Genomic DNA, 15,644 nt, shown 5'->3' on the forward strand with positions numbered 1-15,644 from the left:
TTGCCAATAAATAGTCTCCTTCAGTACTATTTTGAATGGCTTCAGCGCATCCCACTACGACTAATTAAATTTTTTAGTTACGTGTATTGAACTAAGCTCAATTTATTTAACCGTATTGTTAAATTATTTCCAGTTTTTTGCTCCATTAATATTCTTGTACCTATATCTTTGAAGATTGTTTTCTTAGTTTAAAATTCTTGAGTTACTGGATCAAAGACTGGTGGAATTCTAAGCCCATTGTCTAGTTGCGTTCCTGGAAGATTTTACAGTTTTTATTTCCATAAGCAGTTGGTGACAATATGTACTGTGCCTAGCATCCATGCCTACTGTTTTTTTTTTAACATTTTTTTTGAAAAAGCTTTTGTTTATTCAGTAAGCCAAATTTTTTATATCTAATTTTGAGTACTTGTGAAATTAAGTATGATCTCATATTTATCGAACCATTTAAATATTTTCCAATTTTAATTGCTTGTATATGTACTTTATATTGAAATGTTCAAGGGGCCCTGGGTGGCTCAGTCTGTTAAACATCTGAAGTCTGGTTCACCTCATGATCTCACAGTTTCTGGGTTTGAGCCCCACATCAGTGTGGAGCCTGTTGGAGATTCTCTGTCTCTCTGTCTCTCTCTCTGCTCCTCCTCCCCTAATGCTTTTTCTCTCTCTCTCAAAAATAAATAACTAAACGTTTAAAAAAAAGTTTTCAAAATTTTGGTATATTGCATATGCACAAGTTTTGTAAAGAGAGATGTTCTTTGTTGTTTACCTGATTTTGAAAATAAAATTATAAGAAGTTTACACATAGTATGTGGAATGAAGAAATATTAATAAAGAAACGCTACGTCTATTCATATATGCTACTGTGTGTGCTTACACACATTTGTGTGTATGAAACAAAAATAGAATCATATTTTTCATACTTTTAAAAATGTGAAATATCCAGAAAGGCAATTGGAACATACAATCCAACAATAATTTAATTAAAAAATAATTTATATATAATTTATAAAATTTATAAAAAATAATTAAAAAAATTTTTAATGTTTATTTTTGAGAGAGAGAGTGTGCACACAGAGAGGGGCAGGGTGGGGGAGACAGAGGATTCTAAGTAGGCTCTACCTGACAGCAGAGAGCCCAATGCAGGGCTCCAATTCACCTACCATGCAATTGTGACCTGAGCTGAAGTCGGGTGCTTAACCAACTGAGCCACCCAGGCACCCCAACACCTAATTCTAAAGACATCTACCCAAGTTGAGAAGTAGACCCTTTCTCATATTAATAGTAGAATCTAGGTGATGGTATATGGGTGTTCACTATAAAATTCTTTCAACTTTGTGTTTGAAAGTTTTCATAATGTTGGGAAAAACTCTGTATCAGGGGTTTGAGACAAAACAGATGACCACCATTCCTCCTAAGTCATTCCTCTTACAACTAAAAAATCCTGGGCAAACAACAAACAAGCATATGAAGACTCTGAAATGTGAAAAGAAGGAGGCAAATTGTAAGAACTTCAGGGCTGAGGAGCAACATGGTGATAAATTACCTTTGTTTTTTCTTATCTTCTCCCGTATCTTTCTGCTAATGTGTTCCAGAAGCTGCCATACCAGAACCTCCAACAGACACAGACCAAAAAAGCTCTAAACCTGTCCCTCCTTGTCAAAACCAGGAAAAGGGTGGCCTAACAGAGAACTTTGTTGGTAATGCCCACCTTACTTCAAACACCAGTGGAAAAAACACCCTCTTGCCCTGATCTGAACCATGGAAACCAGAGGAAATAGCATATGTTTCTCAAGTGGAACGAGAGAAATTGTCAACAATGAATTCTATATCCAGTGAACATATCATTCAGGAATAAAAAGGAAATAAAGACATTTTCAAAAGATAACTAAGAGTATTGATTGCCAGCAAACCCACCCTTAAAGAATAACTGAATGAAATACTCTAAACGAAGTAAATGGTAACAACAACAAAGGCTTGAAACTGATGAAAGAAAAGAACATAAAAATGGATTAAAAAAGGGATGGGGGATTGGGGCACCTGGGTGGCTCAGTCAGTTAAGCGTGCATCCAACTTCGGCTCAGGTCATGATCTCCCTGTATGTGATTTCATTCATGTGATTCCAGCTCAAAGCCTGGAGCCTGCTTCAGATAGTGTGTCTCCCTCTCTCTCTACCCCGACCCACCCCCCTTGCACTCTGTCTCTCTCAAAAATAAATAAACATTTAAAAAGCTTTTAAGGGGGGGGGGTAAAAAAAAAACGGATACTATAAAATACACTATCCTACTCATGAGTTTCTTACGTCAGACATGATGGTTGAAGCAAAAATAACACCATTTGACATTTTCGATGTATATAATGGAAATAATTATATTTTAAAAGTGAGGAGGCATGGAAGTAAGGTTTCTGCACTCAGCTGACTGATAAGTTATGAATGTATATTGTTATATCTAGAGCAACCATCAAAAAAAAAAACTACAAAGTGATACACTCTAAAACACTCTATAAATCAGGATGGAAATCTGAAAATCTTAAGAGTAACCCACGAAATGACCAGAAAAGAGAAACAGAGGAACAAGAAGCAGGAAACAAACTGAAAACTAACTAAAATTCCTTTGTCTCGCATTAATCAAATGGCTCTCAATAGGCTAAATACTGACTCTGTCCCAAGGTTTTTTTTCATTGCCTGATAAGAGTAATAATAATTGTGAAGAAAACATGCTGCTGTAATAAGCCAGTCACAAAAAGACAAATAGCCTATAAGTCTCCTTACATGAGGTACCTAAAGTGGTCATAATCATAGAAACAGAAAGTAGAATGGTGGTTACCAGGGGCTAGGAATGGGGAGTTAATGTTTAACCAGTACAGCATTTTAGTTTTGCAAGATGAAGAGTTGCGGTGATGGGTGGTGGTGATGGTTGCATAACACTATGAATGAATTTAAGACTACAGAACTGTACACTGAAAAGTAGTTAAGATTGTAAATTGTATTGTGTATTTTTATATTTGTAATTTGCCACAATAAAAAACTTTTCAAAAAAATCCTGCTGCTGAAAACATTCTGTACACACTGGTGTAGCCTTCATAAGTTTTTCAAGGATTTGCAGATGACTATGGGTACATAAAGATTTTCCCTTGCACAAGAACAGACACTCAGATCAATGGAACAGAATAGAGAACCCAGAAATGGACCCAAAAACGTATGGCCAACTAATCTTTGACAAAGCAGGAAAAAATATCCAATGGAATAAAGACAGTCTCTTCAGCAAGTGGTGCTGGGAAAACTGGACAGTGACATGCAGAAGAATGAACCTGGACCACTTTCTTACACCAGACACAAAACTAAAGTCAAAATGGATGAAAGACCTCAATGTAAGACAGGAAGCCATCAAAATCCTCGAGGAGAAAGCAGGCAAAAATTCTTTGACCTTGGCCGCAGCAACTTCTTACTCAACATGTCTCCGGAGGCAAGGGAAACAAAAGCAAAAATGAACTACTGGGACCTCATCAAAATAAAAAGCTTCTGCACAGCGAAGGAAATAATCAGCAAAAACTAAAAGGCAACTGACAGATTGGGAGAAGATATTTGCAAATGACATATCAGATAAAGGGTTAGTGTCCCAAATCTATAAAGAACTTATCAAACTCAACACCCAAAAAACAAAGAATCCAGTGAAGAAATGGGCAAAAGACATGAATAGACACTTCTCCAAAGAAGACATCCAGATGGCCAACTGACACATGAAAAAATGCTCAACATCACTCATCATCAGGGAAATACAAATCAAAACCACAATTAGATACCACCTCACACCTGTCAGAATGGCTCACATTAACCACTCAGGCAACAACAGATGTTGGCGAGGATGTGGAGAAAGAGGATCTCTTTTGCATTGTTGGTGGGAATGCAAGCTGGTGCAGCCACTCTGGAAGACAGTATGGAGGTTCCTCAAAAAACTAAAAATAGATTTACCCTACAACCCAGCAATTGCACTACTAGGTATTTATCCAAAGGATACAGGTATGCTGTTTAGAAGGGTCACCTGCACCCCAATATTTATAGCAGCACTATACACAATAGCCAAAGTATGGAAAGAGCCCAGATGTCCATCGATGGATGAATGGATAAAGGAAATGTGGTATATATATCAAATGGAGTATTACTCAGCAATCAAAAAGAATGAAATCTTGCCATTTGCAACTACCTGCATGGAACTGGAGGGTATTATGCTAAGTGAAATTAGTCGGAGAAATACGGAAATCATATGACTTCACTCATATGAGGACTTTAAGAGACAAAACAGATGAATGTAAGAGAAGGGAAACAAAAATAATATAAAAACAGGGAGGGGGACAAAACAGAAGAGACTCATAAATATGGAGAACAAACTGAGGGTTACTGGAGAGGGTGTGGGAGGGGGGATGGGCTAAATGGGTAAGGGGCACTAAGGAATCTACACCTGAAATCATTGTTGCTCTATATGCTAACTAATTTGGATGTAAATTTTAAATAAAATAGAATAAAATAAAATAAAATAATAGGTTAATTTAAAAAAATAAGTTAAAAAAACACTGAAAAAAGATTTTCCCAGGTGTACGTAGTTACTAGTTGTGTGGTTTTTTTTTAATTGAAGTATAGTTGACATACAATATTATATTAGTTTCAGGTGTATAGCATAGTTAGTTGTGCAATGTTTATATAAGGAAGTAATCATGTCATTATAAATCTAGTCTGACTTATTTCATTTAGCATAATGCCATCTAGATCCATCCATGTCACAATTTTGTTTGTGGTTGAGTAATATTCCATGTATGTGTATACCACGTCTTTATCCATTCATCTATTGTTTCCATTTCTTGGACTATTGTAAATAATATTGAAATGAACATAGGAGTGTATATATCTTTTTTATTTAATGGTTTTTTTTTCCTTTGGATAAATACCCAGAAGTGGAATTGCTGGATAACATGGTAGTTGTATTTTTAATTTTTTGAGGAACCTTGTACTGTTTTCCACAGTGGCTGCTTCAGTTTACATTCCTACCAACAGAGCATAGGGTTCCCTTTTCTCAACATCCATACCAACACTTTTGTCTTCTTGATAATAGCCATTCTGACAGGTGTGAAGTGATATCTCATTGTGGTTTCGATTTGTATTTCCTTGATAATTAGTGACATCGAGCATCATTTCATGTGTCCGTTGGCCATCTATTTATCTTCTTCAGACATATGTCTATTCAGGTACTCTGCCCATTTTTAAATTGGATTGTTTGTTTCTCTGATATTGAGCTGTGTGAGTTCTTTATATATTTTGGATATTAATCCCTTATTGGTTATATTATTTGCAAGTATTGTCTCCCATTCAGTAGGTTCCTTTTCATTTTGTTCATGGTTCTCTTTACTGTGAAAAATGTTTTTAGTTTGATGGAGTCCCATTTGTTTATTTTTGCTTTTGTTGCCCTTGCCTGAGGAGACAAATCCAAAAAAATATTGCTAAGACCAGTGTCCAAGAGATGACTGCCTTTGTTGTCTTCCAAGAGTTTTCCAGTTTTCCAGCCTTAGACTTAGATCTTTAACCCATTTTGAGTTTATTTTTGTATATGGTATAAGAAAGTGGTGCAGTTTCATTCTTTTCCATGTAGTTGTTGAGTTTTCTGAACACCACTTATCGAAGAGACTGTCTTTTCCCCATTGCCTCCTTTATTGAAGATTAGTTGGCTATATAAGTGTGGGATTATTTCTGGGGTCTCTATTCTGTTCCATTTATCTGTGTATCTACATTTTATCTATGTGTTTGTGCCAGTCCCATGCTGTTTTGATTACTATAGCTTTGTAATATCGTTGGAAATCAGGGCATGAGATGCCTCCACCTCTGTTCTCTCTCAAGATTGCTTTGGCTATTTGAGGTTCCATACAAATTTTAGGATTATTTGTTCTTCTTCTGTGATAAATGATAGGGATTGCATTGAATCTGTTCATTGCTTTGTGTAGTATGTGCAATTTGACAATATTATTCTAATCCATGAATCTAATCTACAGTATATCCTTCCATTTATTGATATCATCTTCAATTTTCATTATCATTGTCTTATAGTCTTAGAGTACAGGTCTTTCACCTTCTTGGCTAACTTTGTTCCTAGATGTTTTATTCTTTTTGATGCAATTGTAAATGGGATTGTTTTCTTAATCTCTTTCTGAGAGTTCGTTATTAGTGTATAAAAGTGCAACAGATTTCTGTATATTAGTTTTGTATCCTGAAGCTTTACTGAATTCATTTATTATTTCTAAACTTATTTGGTGGAGTCTTTAGGGTTTTGTATATATAGTATGTCATTTGAAAATAGTGATAGTTTTACTTCTTTAATTTGGATGCCTTTTATTTCTTTCTGTTGTCTGATTGCTGTAGCTAGGACTTCTAACACTGTGTTCAGTGTAAGTGGCAAGAGTGGACATCCTTGTCTTGTTCCTGATTTTAGAGGAAAAGCTTTTAGTTTTCTCCCATTGAGTATGATGTTAGCCGTGGGTTTGTCATATATGGCCTTTATTATGTTTGGGTATGTTTCCTCTATACCCACTTTTTGAGCACTTTTTATTCATCTGTTGAGGTCATCATATGATTTTTAATCTTTTTATTAATATGGTATATCATGTTGAATGATTTGTGGATATGGAACCATTCTTACATCCCTGGAATAAATCTTACTTGATCCTTTTGATTCTTGTAAGTATCTGTAATACTCTTCCTTGGATGTATTGTTGAAATCAGTTTGCTAATATTTTGTTGAGGATTTCTGCATCTATATTTATTGGGGATATGGGCCTGTAATTTTCCTTTTGTGTGTTATCTTTGTTTGGGTTTAATATCAAGGTAATGGTGGCCTTGTAGAATGAGTTTGGAAGCATTCCTTCCTCTTCACATTTTTGGAATACTTTGAGAATGATAGGTACTAACTCTTCTTTAAATGTTAGCATAAGTGTCCTATACTTTTGTTTGTTGGAAGTTTTTAAATTCAATTTTTGTTAGTAATTGGTCTGTTCAGATTGATCTTCTATTTTTGATTTAGTCTAGGAAGATTTTATGTTTCTAGAAATTTACCCATTTCTTCTAGTTTGGCACATTTTTTGGTATATAATTTTTTTATAGTAGTCTCTTATAATCCTTTGTGTTTCTGTTATGTTGGTTTTAACTTTTCTTCCATTTCTGATTTTATTTATTCGAGTCCTCTCTTTTTTCCTTCATTAGTCCGACCAAAAATTTATCAATTTTGTTTCTCTTTTCAAAGAATCAGCTCTTGTCTCATTGGTCATTTCTATTGTTTTTTCTTTAGTTTCTATTTCATTTATGTGTGCTCTGATCTGTATCAGCTCCTCAGTCTTTCCTTGTTTTTCATGACCTTTACACTTCTGAAGAGTTCTGGTCAGGTATTTTGTACAATGCCTTTCAGTTTTGGGTTTTAGAAATTTTCTCATGGTTAGGCTATCATTATGGCTTTGGGGGAAGAATCCCACAGAGGTGGAGGACCCTTCTCATCATGTCATATAGGGAGCACACGATATCATTGTGACTTTGAATGATGTTAACTTTGATTACTTGGTTAAGGTAGTATCATGGTCAGGTTTCTGTATTTTAAAGTTACTGTTGTCCCTTTTCTGTACTGTGGTCTTTGGAAGTAGGTCACTAAGTCCAGCCGCCATGAAGGAGGGGGAAGAGGATTAGCTTCCACCTTTTGGCAAGTTGGGATGGGAGAAGTATCTACATATAATACTTGGAGTTTTTCTGTAAGAAAAATGTACCCCTTCTCCCCCATTTATTTGTATATCCAATCATTTGTTTTTATTAGTATGGACTCATGTTTATTTACTTTATACTTTGGGTTATAATGCAGTACTACTTTATTTGTTGCTTGACTTGTTCTAGTGTTGGTCATTGGGAGCTCTTTCTTGTTGCCTGCTATGTCTCTTTGTCATGCTCCCATCTTTTTTTTTTTTTTTTTTTTTAGCTTTTCCTTACTTTATTATTTTTTTAATGTTTATTTATTTTTGAGAGAGAGAGAGCGCGCACAAGCAGGAGAGGGAGAGAGAGGGAGACACAGAATCTGAAGCAGGCTCTAGGCTCTGAGCTGTCAGCACAGAGTCTGACGAAGGGCTCAAACCCACAAACTGTGAGATCATGACCTGAGCCAAAGTCGGTCGCTTAACCAACTGAGCCACCCAGGCGCCCCTTCCTTACTTTCTTATACCTCATGTCATGTCTGCTGACAATTTCAGGAAACTGCTCTTTCAACTAAATTCTAAAAGGTATTAAATGGCAGATTGCATATCAACATCAGTTATGGGAAGTCTGTATTGTGCTTGCTTAAAATAACTTGGCTTAAAAGCTATTTATTTTGTTTATACTCAAAGACCTAAGAAAGAATAAAAATAATGTCACATCCTTCTTGCCAGATATTTTCACAATACAGTAGTAGGGATCTGCCTACATATCACTGTATCTCACATTTAAAAATCAAGACACCTTGGGGCACCTGGGTGGCTCAGTTGGTTAAGTGTCCGACTTAAGCTCAGGTCTGATCTCACTGTTTGTGAGTTCGAGCCCCATGTTGGGCTCTGTACTGATAGCTCAGAGCCTGGAATCTGCTTCAGATTCTGTGTCTCCCTCTCTCTCTCTGTGACCCTCTCCTGCTCACACTCTGTCTCTCTGTGTCTCTTTCAAAAGTAAATAAACATTAAAAAAAATTTTTTTAAAGCTCTAAAAATCAAGATAAGCCTGGACCAGTCGTTTTTGGCCGTCAACATGATATGCCTAAAGTTTAGAGCAAATAAAAGATGGCCTGTCTTGAAAATGGGTTTGGCAAGATACTGATTCTTTGTGGCTTGTGAAAAGTTAATATAGATAACTAGATTTATTAGGAATCAGAATTCATCAGTTAGGCCAAACTGGTTTTTAATATTCATGGGATAAAAGGACAAGGTCATCTACTGAAGGCCGATTGATGTTGTGAGAGACAAAGTCCATGTGAAGCTTAGTTTCTGGCCTCAAGCACAGGGAGACAAGATACTACATGCAGGACAGTAACAATCTTTATGAGGTTGCAATACCAGTGAAAGGCTTCAGCTCATAAGAGATAGTACCAGGCTCTCCTGGAAGGCTCCCTGGGCTGGCGTAGCCTTGGAGCAGACACTTGAAGCACAAGTTGTAGGGAGATGATCCCATGTCACTGGAAAACATCTCATATGCAATGGCCAGTGTCTGGGGAAATATGCTGGGAAGAGGGATAAGCCTCTCTTTCAACATTCACTGAGCTGAAGTCAACTACCCAAGTTGTTTCAATTGTTTGCAAAAAGCTGGCCCCTAGTGGCTAATTAGTGCTGGATGGAAGTTGCCTGTGAGGAAGGGGGATAGTGTCTGCTGGGAGTCCCACCTGCAGAGAAGAGGCCCTGGAGGGTGAATTCCCAAACACAGTCCTGATTTCCTGACTGCACCCAGGGTGGACTCTGCCAGCCTGGTCCTGCATCTGGTTCTATGGAGGAGAGGGCACTAGAGGCCCCAGATGATGCTGAGCTTTAATTTATGAGTTCAGAATTTCATGAGTTCATATCCTATGGGTGCCTCACATGCAAAAAAACACAATAAAGGCCGATTCTGCCCAGGCCCCTGGAGTAAACTCCTTTCACTGTCTCCCCTACAATCCCCTTATGTAGTCAGCCCGTGAAAAGCAATGCAGGGAGCCAGTGAAGATTCAGTAGAAGGTGGTCTACAGAAGTAGGAAGGTTAAAGTTCTGAGGCTCTGGTAAATTGACCAGCATATAACCTCTCATACCGTAGCCAGTCTGACCCAGACCAAGGCCTTTCCTCTTTCTGTTCACACCATGACGCTGACATTTTAGAGGATTCTTTTCCCCTTTAAGGCAAATTTGCTGTATGGTGAATGATGGCTTCTGCCCTAAGATGAATTGATGGGGACCATGTGGATACAGAGTGATCAGAGTCTGTACCATCTAGTACAGAAGGGAAGTATTGACTTCCCTCTGTACCATCTAGTACAGAGGGAAGTACTGACTTCCCTCTGTCTTCATCCTCCTCATACCCAACCTTTGACTGAAAGTTGAGGGAGAGAGGGACTGAGGAATAAAACCATACCCCAAAACATGGCTCTTTCCATTCAACCCTGATGCCTCTTTGGGTCCTAGAATTCAGTGAAATGTTTCCATGTTCCAGAGTAAATTTGTCAGTACTCTAGATCCCTAGATGTAAATTCTATTACTCTGATTTTTTTGTGTCTAGGAATGTCCGCTTTCCAGTTTCCCATTACACTTGCCTACCACATCATCAATGATTTTTCAATACATGATTATTTGGGATGAAGAAAAGGTCTACTAAGCATTGTAGGGGATATGCCCATGCATAATCTATGGTACTTTCTTGAATAAGTGCATTGTGTAATAACCGTATGAGACATGTATGCAGATAGATATGGGCAATGCAAAAAATATGATGAGCCTAAAATGGTCCTATAACCTTAAACACCAATGTTGGTCTGTTATATCTCGAACATTTGCACTAAACTACTTCTAAAGTCAAACTCCTAGTTCAGGAAGATACATCAGGTTTACCACATATAGTCAGGTTTCCATCAGCACCAACATACATTAGGAAGTTCACCTGCTATATCTGAGAAGCACTATATTGTGTGCTCCATAAATGTCTGTGGGATGTGATCAGTAAATGGGTTCAGGGAAATGCACAAATATTCCAGTCTTAAAAAAATCTGGGGAGTCTTCCAGCAGAGAATGAAGGAAGGAAAGAGAAGGAAAATAGGAGAGACAAGTCATGGAACAGATGAATATGTGAGTTGATGACAAAATTGTAGGTATAGCTTGAGGCCAAATCATGTTAGACATTTTATTTGAAGGTAATATTTGGATTTATCCTGGCCTCTTCAATATTTTATATAAGGACTGACTGAAAAATACCATCAGTGATTTAGGATGATCAGACAGATCCTGTGTGCAGGGTAGATGTGTAGGGAGAAGCAGGAGGCAGTCAGATTTACCATAAGGCTGTTGCTGTGGTCAAGGTAAGAGTTGGTCACTGTTAGGACCAAGTCAGAAAGGAGCTGATGGTGAGAACAATGAGTACTGATTAGCACTCAGTCCTATCGGAGTTTGGGGATTGGAGATTGGAGGAGTTTGAGAAAGGAGAGAAGCAAGGGCAAGAAGGCCAGTGAGGGGAGGAATATTGAAGATTGGCCACTGGAGATTAGATGAGTGCCCTCTGGACACCAGGAAAGAGGAGGTGGGAAATTCCTTGTGGGTTCTGAGCCCTCAGGTGTAGAGTAGAAGAGGCTAGGACTCCTGGACACTTGGCCCCATGGAGTAGAACAAACTCTGGGCTTTGAATCAGAAATCCTGGGTCCCAATCCAAATTCTATAATTAATTCATATTTTCATGTCCCTAAGATGCTATAGTAACTCTGGACACTTCAGCATCAAGGGATCCTAATTCCCTTAGCCCATTTTTAAAAAGGGTTTATATATTTATTTTAAGAGAGACAGAGAGAGTGCAAGCAGAGGAGGGGCAGAGACACAGGGAGAGAGAGAATCCCAAGCAGGCTTCACACTGTCAGTACAATGGAGCCCGATGCAGGGCTCCATCCCACAAACCATGAGATCATGACTTGAGCCAAAATCAAGAGTCAGATGCTCAACTGACTGAGCCACCAAGGTGCCCCTTCCCTTAGACCATTTTGACTTGAAGGGATACCAAGAGTTCCATGAGGAAGTCTAGCTACTATCTAAAGTTTCCTGACTCCCATTCTGAGCAAAAAAGCACCAAAAATTTAGGATGGTAGTGAGGGAGAGTAGTGTACAGGTAGGGTTCTGAACTGTAAGAGGTTGGGAGATTGACTTGAGCCTAGGATAGAGGGAAAATTACCTAACTCAGTAACAACCAGTGACCCTGAGAGTCAACAGGATCATTCTGTAACCAACAATTACTAGTTGTACAGCCTTGGTAATGATAACCTTTCTGTGACTCAGTAAATTGGGGATAATTTTAACATCTCCTAATGTGAAGCCAAGAGGGCATTGATTTAGAGCCAGCTCTAAAGTCCTCTGAAATTCCCAGACCATTGTGGTGGCCACTGTCTCATGGGGTTGCTGGAATCATCCCAAAACTATCCAAATATGTCTTGTCCTGAATTTTTGGTTGTTGGTAAAATGAGTGTTTAGAATGAGCCCTTTTTATAATTAACAAACTTAACAGTTTTAGGACTTACAAGCAACTATCAGCCTCATATTAAAAGCATGAGCATGATCATGTATCATTAATTGGAGGAATAGTCATGAGTGAGTTTATATCTATCTGGGGCTCAGTTTCTCTGTTTATAAAATGAAACAATGTATAATAGCCAAAAATCTTCTAAACTCTAAAATTTTCTAGAATTTGAGATCAGTTTCCTTAAGGCTCCCTTCATATCATGATTTCTCAGACTGTAGATGAAGGGATTGACCAGGGGAGTCACCACTGTGAAGATGACAGTGGCCACCATGTCTTGGACTGAGTAGGAGGATGAAGGGCGCATATAGACCCCCAGGATTGCCCCATAGAAGAGGGACACCACAGTGAGGTGGGATCCACATGTGGACAGGGATTTCCTTATTCCATGGGCAGATGGCAACTTCAGTACATTAGAGAGGATATACACATATGAAATGATGATACATGTAAATGGTGTCAGAAATATCAGTCCACCCACAGTGAATACCATCAACTCATTGATAAAGGTATCAGAACAAGACAGCTTTAGAACTTCATAGGGGTCACAGAAAAAGTGATGCACAGTATTGTTGAAACAAAAGGTGAGTCGGACCATGAGAAGAGTGTGTAGGAGAGCATGCAGGTTTGTAATGACCCAAGAGACCACCACCAGAAGGATACAGAGTTTGGGCTTCATGATCATGCTGTAGTGGAGTGGGCAACAGATGGCTACATAACGGTCATAGGCCATCACACTCAGAAGGAACCCATCCATGTTGATGAAAGTGATGAAGAAGTAGATCTGGGTCATGCATTCCACATAAGAGATAGACTTGCTTCCCAGTATGTGATTCAGCAGCATCTTGGGGGTTGTGACTGATGAAAAGCAGATGTCGATGCAGGAGAGGTTAGCCAAGAAGAAGTACATGGGGGTATGGAGATGACTGTCACAGCTGATGGCTAGGATGATGAGAATGTTCGCAATGATGGTGACCAGGTACATCCACAAGAACAGCCCAAAGAGAATCTCTTCCTGCTTTGACTGCCCAGAGAGTCCCAGGAGAAGGAATTCTGTGACCGTAGTCTGGTTGTCTCTATCCATGTCTGCAGGGGAGAAAATGTGGTCGAAATAAAAGGAAATATGGGGCACTTGGGTGGTTCAGTCGGTTAAGTGTCCAATTTCAACTTGGGTCATGATCTAATGGTTCATGGGTTCAAGCCCCGCATCAGGCTCCCTGCTGTCAGCACAGAGCCTGCTTCAGATCCTCTGTCCTCCTCTCTCTCTGCTCCTCCCCCTCTCATTCTCTCTCCCTCTCTCTCTCTAATATAAATAAATATTTAAAAAAATTTTTTAAGTAAAAGGAAATGTTTAATTGAGTTCCATTTACCATTTAGAGATTGTAATGTTTTAATGGTACCAGATCCAAAGTTTACTTCTTAATTAATCTCACTTTAAATATAAAAGTAGATAAACAATAATACATCATCATTTGAGTAAATTTTTTATGATACTGGTTTTGTCATTGATAACACACATTAGATAATTCTACAGAGTTAGCTTTCCTGAAGTAAATTGCTGGTTAATTTCCATAATTTTAATTTATGTTTATTATCTTTGATTACATACAGCTTACTTCATACTTCACTAACATTCAATGAATATCCGGTGTGTGGAGCTATTTTCCCACACATAATTTTTTAGTTTATGAATGATGAATTCAGTCATTCATAGATAGGAAGACTGAGAAGAGGAATCAGAGATAAAAACCCTGAGACTCAGAGAGATTCAGTGATAGCACATTAGAATGACAGAACTCATAACATTTACAGTCCTAAAACAGTTAAATTCCCTTTTCTTCAAACTCCTCCTTAGTTTTACCTCTACATTTTGATTAACTACCATTTATGGAGAATACAGCCAAGTGAAAAAACAACCAACATAGCCAGGCATCCAGACTCCTTCTTTACATGTAGTTCATCACTTTATCCTTATTAACATCTGTAAGTTTTAGGAATAACAAGCTTCATCAAACAGAAGGAATAAATAAAGCCAGGAGATTTAACCCTTTGTTCAAGGCCACAAGTTCTTTTACCTGAATGTGGGGGATAAGCTTAGGAATCCCCAGGGTTTACACCAATGGGTTAACAAGGCATAAAGAACTATAAAGTCATAAATGCTCACACCCGAGTTTGGGTAAACCAGACTGGCACCCCAAGAATAGGGAATTGCAAAGACACCCTGAGAATAGGGAGGCACAAAGGTTCCAGGAATAGGGAGATGCAAAGGCACCCCAAAATAGAGAGGGGGTGCAGAGCCCCCAGAATAGAGAGGGAGAGGCAAAGGCCTAAAATAAGAATGGTGCAAAGTTGCCCAATACATAGGTATATGAAATAAACAAGATTAGATATTCAGGGTGAAAGCACCCCAAATTTAGTACTATAGCGAAAAGCTGCTTTCACAGGAGGATAGGACCAGGTTAGGTAAATTGGTGAATTGGACTATGGACCACTGCGCTGCAGGCAAAACAGCCCAGAGTGGAGATGGTTAACAAAAGAAAAGGTGCCTTATTAACCCTGTGGTTATTCCCCCTGTCTCATCCCCTAGGCTAGCAAAGATACACAGGCACAGTGCCTCCTGTCTGCTGTTAACAACCATCTCCCCATCTGTCTGGTGCCCGGATTTTGTTTTATATTGACCCAAACCCCAAACACTGTATACCTTCAAAACCCCCTTTTCCCTCACGTCCCCAAGTTAATGTCCATAGTTTCTTTGTCTTTTTGTACATGCCCATCACGTTTGTAAGCCTTCTGATCTGAATAAATATGGGGCAAGGACCCTTATTCAGGGCTCTTGTCTTTTTCCCGGAAATTAGCCATCTCTCACTTTAATCCTGCGTCTGCTCTTTTGCTGGCCAAAAGAGAACTTTAGACTTAGAGTCAACGACACCTGAATAAAATGCTACTGTATACAACTCCCTCAAATTCTTTCTGGGTGTCTCCTACATTTTCCCAGGATTATTCTACTTTTAGGCTTTGAAGGATGTGCCTGGAGGTTTGTCCTCAATGTTGTGACCACATGGCATCAAAACGTCCTTGCTATCACTCACAACTGTTGGCTTGAATAAGCTAAGTGTGCTGGTGAGGTCGCTGTGCACAGGATTTTGCAAAGAGACCTCTTTTCCCTCTTGTGCTAGCCAAAATGCAATCAGCTGGATTGTGGCACTTGGTATTATTTTTGAAGAGGAAGGCAAGTTCCTAGGGTGAAATTATGGGGTATATCTGAGTGACATTCCTAGCATGAAGAAATTAGTATAGGCAGGAGGAGTCAGATAAAGCACTGTGGCTGTGATAGCCATGGAAGAATTCAGGGTTTGGATGGTAAAGAGGATGG

General features: G+C 38.6%; 1 protein-coding gene across 1 annotated transcript; it reads right to left on the reverse strand.

Annotated features, from left to right (window-relative positions):
- Positions 1–12,422: 12,422 nt before the first annotated feature.
- Positions 12,423–13,355, reverse strand: LOC122200048 (olfactory receptor 1361-like). Its single transcript, XM_042905461.1, has one exon. It carries the CDS (start codon positions 13,353–13,355, stop codon positions 12,423–12,425), a length of 933 nt encoding a protein of 310 aa, XP_042761395.1.
- Between the last annotated feature and the right edge of the window lie 2,289 nt (positions 13,356–15,644).

The sequence above is a fragment of the Panthera leo genome, chromosome A1 (genome assembly GCF_018350215.1).
Source record: "Panthera leo isolate Ple1 chromosome A1, P.leo_Ple1_pat1.1, whole genome shotgun sequence".
NCBI classification, from domain to species: domain Eukaryota; kingdom Metazoa; phylum Chordata; class Mammalia; order Carnivora; family Felidae; genus Panthera; species Panthera leo.

What these genes read in the sequence shown, in the direction of transcription:
- LOC122200048 (XM_042905461.1), bottom strand. Translation starts at nt 13,355, where the DNA reads ATGGATAGAGACAACCAGACTACGGTCACAGAATTCCTTCTCCTGGGA.